The sequence below is a fragment of the Lycium ferocissimum genome, chromosome 8, assembly GCF_029784015.1.
Source record: "Lycium ferocissimum isolate CSIRO_LF1 chromosome 8, AGI_CSIRO_Lferr_CH_V1, whole genome shotgun sequence".
In the NCBI taxonomy this organism is placed as follows: Eukaryota; Viridiplantae; Streptophyta; class Magnoliopsida; order Solanales; family Solanaceae; genus Lycium; species Lycium ferocissimum.
In genome coordinates, this window is record NC_081349.1 from 43,100,961 (window position 1) to 43,109,164 (window position 8,204).

The window sequence follows — 8,204 nt, forward strand, 5'->3', positions numbered from 1 at the left end:
CTTCTTTTTCTTGCTCAACCGACACGATTGATTGGTTCCTAGATGTGCTCCTTAGCATGCCATTATACGTTTAAACCTTTTTATCTTTGTTGTTTCCCTTCTTTTTTCTGGTTTAAATCACTTTGAGTTGTACAACAAGATATTTGCTGGTGGTGGGTATGAGTATTTAGTAATAGAACGATTAAGAGGGGCTTTGTTTTTATTAAATCTAATAATCTCTCAATTGCACGTGTTTGCTGAGTTATATAATATATATTTTGTATAATAATATAAATATATGAAGATTAAAGTATAAATGTTTGTTAAGAATCAATGTTGGTGATTTGTTTGTCAAGATTAACATGATTGTATATCGTTTGAATCTACGAAAATGAATTAACAATCAAGGAAATAGAGAAAACTAAGTCTAGAAAAATTCGAACTCAATTAAACTCTAACCATCTTCAAATTATAAACTTTCACATAACATATCTTAGTTCAATAATAAATTATAAAAGTAGATTTAGAAACTCATGACTTGTGAGTTATATCCAGAATTTGATGACTGTGGGCGCCACTGTTTTAAATTCAAACCTACTATTAGTGTAGGAGATTGAATTAGGGTGTACATATAGTTATTTTGATCCGTTTTGAATTAATTTGGTTCGGTCCAATCCATTATGAATCAATTTAGTTTGATTTACAAAACTTTTTATACTTAAATAAATACTTGATGACTAAACCAAATAAGTAAGTTTTGTCCAAATCGATCTAATTCTCTTGATTCAAATTCTATTGATTATTGTGATTAATAATATAAATTAAGAATAAAAGTTTAAATCAGCATATACACCATTTGATCTACATATATAGCTAGACTAATATTATGTCTATTGATGTCATCATTCTAAAAGAATTTGAAAATCAAGGAAAAATAACAGCAGATGGATAAAAAGAGAAAATAATTAGTCACATTTAAGAATTTGTTGTTAGTTATGCACTTTATTATGTAAAATATCTATACATGTATAAAATTTTATCCAAGCATCGGAGTGTTGTGGCACTCTCAAGCTCCTACATAGATCCGCTCGCCCTCAATGCCCCTATGCATTCAATGTCCTCCAATTCTAAGGAGGACATTGAATAGCAGCAGAGGAGTGCTAGATTAATTTTCATCAAAACAATCTCCAAGTTACTTTTGTTATTGTTAATAACAAGAAAACAAATTTCCTACTGAATGGTCACATCAACTAGTAGTCAAAAGTCGAAACGTTACCACGTGGGCCGTGTAAGAGCTCTCTCACTGCCTTGGCCCTTTGGACCTAATACTCAGTCCAAACTATTTGGGGTTCTAATTTTTTCCTCCAATCTTTCTCCCTTATTTTATTTTGGAAAAATCACACAAATACAACTTTTTAAAATGGTAATTAAAAATATTATAATTACTTTCTAAAAATTACATAAATACAACTTACTCAAAATTTTAACTCTTTAATTACAAAAATACAACTTTTACAATTGTAAAATATCTATAATACTTAATTTTAGGAGTTACGTACTACCATTAATGCATATCCACTTTTTACTTTTTTTTTTCTTTCAAAATCATTCCCCCACCCCCGCACCAAAGAAAAACCTATGAAAAGGGCATGAGAGAATGTATTTTTTCAAATAAACAAAACAAAATCAACTTCACATCCCATATTCGATCTACCGTTTTTGAAAAGAAAAAAAATCTTTCGTTTCCTCCTCTTTATTCTTCTTTTTGTATTTGTACTTGATGACTGATGCAATTTTTTTCTTGTAACTAAAAGAAATTATTTAAATTTATTAATATTAAAAAAAGTACATGAAAAGATACGGTATATGGTATCTGGTATAAGAAAAGTACATGAAAATATACCTAAAAAAGTATAAGATATATAACAAATCATATTATATAGATAGTATATAATAGTGCAATATACGTAATATATAAGTACAATAATATATACTTGTTCAAAAAATTGTAGTGTAATATATATCATATGAATAATAATATACTGGTTTATTGATTAGAATGCTAGTTGATTGTGTTGGAGATTTTTAGAAAGGTATTTAATGTGTTTTGATATATATTTAATTTGGTTATCACTATCTTGAAACTCCTTAAATTTAGCCTTTTATTAATAGCAACATTCTTGATTTATGGTATAATATTATAGGGTTTGAGGTAATGTTTCCTTAATGATAGCTAGGACAAATTAAGGAAAAGATATAACCTATATAAATTTATTAGTACCATATTTGTACGAAATTGACCATATCTAAAGATATTTCCTTTTATCATTTATGGGGTATATTTTGTAGATTGTAAATTAAAAAATAGTTGTAAGTTCTGTAAATAGTTGTATATTTACTAGTATTTGTGTAAGTTCCCATGTTGTTTTAGTAGTTGTTGCCTTATTAGTATTGGATTGGAAACCCCTAATCGGGAAAATTTTGAAGAAACGGAGGAAGGCTCCTATAATTGGCCCTATACTTGCAATATAATGTTCCTAATGATCCACTAAACAATATAATGTTACCCACTCCCTCTGATCATTAGTTAATCTTTGCATATAGTTGTCATGTCTTAGCCTATATGCTGCGTACCTAACAAACAATCTCCTTTCCATTTTCTTTGTTTTACTTTACCTGAGAAAATGATCAGTTCCTAACCTTTCGCGTGGCTTAAAGATCTTTAACGTCGCAAAAGTAATGACAAAAGGTTATTGCATTGTTTTAATGGTGCAAATAAATTTTACCTAATCTATTTCAAGAGGCTAGATGTGAGTTTTGTTGATCGAGATCAAGGAACTCAGTTCAGATGCATGCATATGGTGTTTGAATATCTTTTGTATAGCATTATCTTATGAGATAAAGAAATACGCTCCATGAAAAAAATGAGAAAATGTTGTAGCACTGTTTCATACCACGTGTGCAACTGTTGATCAAAAGCTAGCGTTTAACATACGTTTTATCTCAACTTATTATTGTGTGAGGCCTAATTACCCTCACGATTCCTCTGAGTGCTAGAAGTTTGGTTCAATATAATGTTCGCTATCTTAGCATGCTACCAAATGACCATGAGAGATTCGATTTAGGGATTACAACTATAAAAGCTAGTTGGTACAAGTTGACTCGTGGGAAAAGGAAGATCATTGACAGAATCTCATTTATTTTGTATTTGTTGGTACCGGTTATGACTTATGGGTCATAATTGTGAACACAAGAAATTATGATACATGATATCTAGGTGTGATGTATCAATGGATTCAAATGATCTAGGGCACTGAGCATATTCCTAACAGATGTATCATAAGGTGTTCTCATAGTATGTCAGTCGCACGAAATATTTATCATGTATGAAATGATGCAAGACAATTTAAAAGAGAATATGTTTTCCTTAGCTTGATGGAGCTTGAGCATTCACTTATATTTGAGTGAAAGGTGCTGGAAATAGCTACTAGGTTATGTCCACCCCTAAGGGGCGGCGCTAATTGGCCCGGCCATCAACCTATTAGCTTATCCTCCTCCTATATAAACTCTACGTATAACGTCTAATTAAATACACTATTATAGGGTGATGGAAATATATATATAGACTCTTCCATATTTAATATGGCGACTAGGGTGTATAAAGAGAAATGGCTCTACATCTTCTAGCTAGAGATATATATCTAGGTGTGGACAAAGAGAATGCATCCGCTTCGTTCGATGATCGGTTACGAACGAGTCATGGTTGTTGCAAATCCATTCCGCTAAAGAGAAACTCATAAATCTCCTAAACTAGTATTTTCAGTTTAATACTACAATAATGAAAATAATAATTGTTACAACAACGACAAAATAGATCTGGATATGATCGATAATTATAGGGATTTTAGTTTATTTTAAATATCAATTGCTTTCGCCCTCGTCCAAAAGAGTTTGAATATTATAACATTTGTACATACATATAAGTGTGCTCATTTCTATATATTGAGTGCAGGCCAAGTGGGCAACACGTACTTGTTACTTTGTCTATATCCTACTTCACTATTAACAAATTACAAATGGGATAACATGATAGGAAGGAGAATCCAACGGGGTTGTCCCAGCTGGTGCACCATGCATGTCTCATGACACCTCTGTGTTAATTTGTTTGTTTTCTTTTTATCACTTGCATCAATATTTTCTTATTGTTTGTTTGGTGGAAGAAGAAACAGCAGCAGCAGCAGCAATTGGAGAACTATAGAATACAATAATATTGTATTATAATTATTTTCTCACATGCAATCTGGATGATGTGAAGGACCTCTAGAAGATTGGGACATTAAAGGATAAAAGTGGACTAGAAGTAGTTCTACCCTTCCAGAAAAGAAGTTTACGTAGTGGTTGCAATTGATAATATGTTGTAATATATAAAATAGAAATATTACATGGACTAAGATACTAATAATAAAAATAATAGTCACGCAACAAATTGTGAAGAAAATAATACATTAGTGTTTATTCATATGATCAATTCAATCTTTAAGAATTCGTTCTTTTTTTTTTTTTTTTTTTTTAAATTGAACTGTCTCCTTTTTATTAGAACTCATCAACCAAGAGTACATTGTTGAGGGGAGAACTTCCCTCATTCAAATTGTAAGGCTAACATACAACCCTATCTATTTTGGATTCACCAATATGAAGTACTGAAAAAATAAAAGCTACCTACTAGTATTGTTCCTGATCATGGTGGCTCAACCTCAATCTCTGCAGCCTTCAATTGTCTGATTCTGAATGATGCAACCCCCATTCTGTCCAGATGTAGCAGTCCCTTAGTTGTTCTTGGTAAACTCTCAAAACTTGTAAACACGTAACTCCCTTGATGTTTGTGGCTGAGTGGAGCTAGTTTGTCTGCTACCTTGTTTGCCTCTCTGTAGCAGTGTTGAACTCGAATTTTTCTCCTCCTGATTTCTTTCTTTATTGTTTCCACTTCTGATAACATGTTCCATGGTGGAGTTGTTTCTCCTGATATACTTGTCACCAGTATTTTTGAATCCATTTCTGCTATGATATTTTGCAGTTCCTCTCCTTCTGTTAAGTCTAGCCCGTACTGCAAAGCCTTACTCTCAGCCCAGTTGTTTGTTCCTTTTCCTAGGAACACAGAAAATGCTGCTATCATCTTGCCTTCATGATTTTTTATGATGCCACCTGCTCCACATTTCCCCTCTCTGCAACTACCATATGTGTTAATCTTGTAGCACTGACTTGGTGGTTTGATCCAATACACCACCTTGGTTGACTTGTGTCTCATAGGCATGTCAATCAAGGTGTGCAAGAACTCCCAAGAATCCTACAGTCTGATTTTTCCAAACTTCTGTTCTGTCAACCCTATCAAATCCTGCAGTATTGCCCTTTCTGAGTTGTACCTGGAAAGGCCTCTGAACCATACTTGAATGCACATCTGGATCTCCATAATTCCCACATGATTAGAATTGGAACTATCTTCACCATGAAGGCTGCCACTATATTCCATGTTTTGTGACTCCACCACCGAAGCAGCGTTTGTCTAAGCTGCAAACCCCTTATCTGAACTCCAAATATCCCAGCAAATCTGTCCTATATGCTTTTTGCAAAGTTCCCATTACAAAACAAATGTTCATTAGTCTCAAGCTCCAATGCTGGAGGTGAGCAGCAATGGCATTTAGCTTCTAGGTTTCTACCAAACTTGGACACTTTAGTATCTGTTGGTAGTCTATCATTTAGTGCCCTCCATGTCACAAATGCTTTCTTGAAAGGTGCCATTTTTTGCCAGACTTTTGTTCCTATTGCTGAAGTCTCTCTTTTCTGTCTCAACTATTGCCATACTGATGCAACAGAAAAGGAACCAGAGCTGGTTGCTTTCCATATTGCTTTTTCTTGCACCCCATGTGACACTATTAGCTGTTGCTGGTGTAGTATGCTTTCCACTTCTTCTAGTAATTCCACATCCCTTAATACTTGCCCTATCCCACCTTCTATCATCTTTCTCAATCTGACATCTACTTGTGGGCTTCTTCTTCCATCAGTTTGAATAATGCTCCTTGTCTTGACCAGTCGTCATACCAAAATGATAACTGCCCTTCTCCTGGTATCCATATTATATTCTCCTTCACCTCTTCTCTGATCTTGCATAGTTCCTTCCAACATAAAGATTGGTCTCTCTTCCACTTTACTGCCACTGGGTGAATGTTATGAAAGTATTTTGCTTCCATGAACTCTCCCCAGAGTGAGCCTCCAATTCTCAAATTCCACCATATTTTTGCTATGAAAGCTGTACATACATCCCTGAGATTTTTGAATTGAGCTCCCCCCTCCTTATATGGATAACATAGTGAATTCCATGCTATCCAATGGTGTCTTTCATAAGCATCTGAAGCTCTCCAAAAAAAAGCTTGAAGGATCTTTTCTAAGTGAGTAAAGACTCCACTTGGGGCGGGTTAATGGTTGATAAAGCAGGAGTGAGTGGGCACTAGCTGCGAAACATACGTCCGATTAGAATAGCTTTCCCTCCTGGTGACAACAACTTATTTTGCCATCCTCTTGTTCTATTAGTAACTTTATTAACAATATCTGAGTAAAATGCCGACTTCTGCCTACCCACTGCCTACCCACTATCAATGGACAACCTAAATATTTTACAGGAAAACTTTTATACTGTATTCCTGTATACCTGGATATTCTGTGCTTCATCCAAACTGGAACCCCTGATGCAACCATAAAGCAACTCTTAGTTTTGTTTATCTTTTGCCCAGATGTTGCTTCATATGTGGCTAAAGTCTTCATGATCAACCTGATGCTTTTCTTGTGCCTACTCATGAATATGATCATATCATCTGCAAAGGTAAGATGATTGATTTGTGGTCCATGTTCTGCCATATAGAAGCCCTTATAACCCCTTCTGCTCTGCAGTTTATTAAGCATGATTGACAACAGTTCTACACTGAGCACAAACAGGGATGGGGAGATTGGGTCACCTTGTCTCAACCCATTTTCAGCTTTGAAAAATCCATACCTCTGACCATTTACTATCAATGAATACCGCATTGTTGGATATGTGTCTATGAATTAGACTTACCCAACCTTCTGAGAACCTCAGCCTTCTCATTAGTTTATACAAATGTGGCCAGGCTACCCTATCATATGCCTTGGCCATATCCAACTTCATCACCACATTTTCTCCCTTCTTAGGTTTGTGAATATCTCTGATAATTTCTTGTGATAATAGAATGTTTTCAGATATCATTCTACCTTTAATGAAGCTTGACTGATTGTTGGAGATGATCTTTGGTAAAAACCTAGCCAATCTAGCATTCAAAATCTTACACAGAATTTTGCTAGAGACATTGCACAAACTTATTGGCCTGAGATCTGTCAGTTGCTGAGCAGCCTCTACCTTTGGTAACATTACAATGCAGGTATGAGTGAAAAACTTTGGGACATTAGCACCTCTGAAGAATGCAATAACTGCTGCATGTACATCATCTGCTACTACTTCCCAAAGATGATTGATAGAAAAGTGCACTTAAACTGTCAAGACCCAACCCCGTAGGCCGTGACTAGTGCCCGAACTGGGCACCCAAACACATTCATAAATCCGAGTCACAAACAGATAGCTTATGCGTATACAAATATCAGACGTTGTCTCAAATTATCTCAAACTGTCTCAAACACATCTCAAACACAAACATATGTATATCAGAAGCCGGCAAGGCTATCAAATGGCGCAACGGCCCAAAAAATATATACAAATGCAAGCCGACAAGGTCGCTACACGGCGAATGGGATCGCCCATAACATATAACATACAAACACACTCGTACGAATGCATAACCCACATACACGTCTACGTACCTCTAAATGCACCAACAAATCATATGACGGGACGGGCCTCCGCCGTACCCACGAACAAACATATACATATGCAAAACGAATATATACCAAAATGTGGGTCTCGGGAATAGGAGCACTCCAAAACGAAAAGGGTGTCCTAGACTAGCGGATCACCGAACCGTGCGTCCGTACTTGCGAAAGATGAAACGCAACTCGAAGAAAGGGGGTCGCACGAAATATGTACCGAGTATGCAAAGCGTAAGATATAGTAAACAAATCCGAGTCATAATCGAAACAAAAGTACGTAAAAGTAAGTGCATATCCAAATACCAAAATGTTTACAAAATTCAAATCCAAAATTT

The 8,204-nt window shown here is 35.1% G+C and overlaps 1 protein-coding gene across 1 annotated transcript; it reads right to left on the minus strand.

Annotated features, from left to right (window-relative positions):
• Window positions 1-5,826: 5,826 nt before the first annotated feature.
• On the minus strand, window positions 5,827-7,417 carry LOC132066388 (uncharacterized). Its single transcript, XM_059459709.1, has 3 exons — window positions 7,088-7,417; window positions 6,683-6,915; window positions 5,827-6,052 (listed from the first exon to the last, which is right to left on the minus strand). Exons 1-3 carry the CDS (start codon window positions 7,415-7,417, stop codon window positions 5,827-5,829), a joined length of 789 nt encoding a protein of 262 aa, XP_059315692.1.
• Between the last annotated feature and the right edge of the window lie 787 nt (window positions 7,418-8,204).

Coding starts and splice junctions, on each gene's coding strand:
- LOC132066388 (XM_059459709.1), bottom strand. CDS start 7,417: ATGTTACCAAAGGTAGAGGCTGCTCAGCAACTGACAGATCTCAGGCCA. Junction 6,916..7,087: donor TGAGGTTCTCAGAAGGTTGG/GTAAGTCTAATT, acceptor AATAAACTGCAG/AGCAGAAGGGGTTATAAGGG. Junction 6,053..6,682: donor ATGAAGCACAGAATATCCAG/GTATACAGGAAT, acceptor GGTCAAGACAAG/GAGCATTATTCAAACTGATG.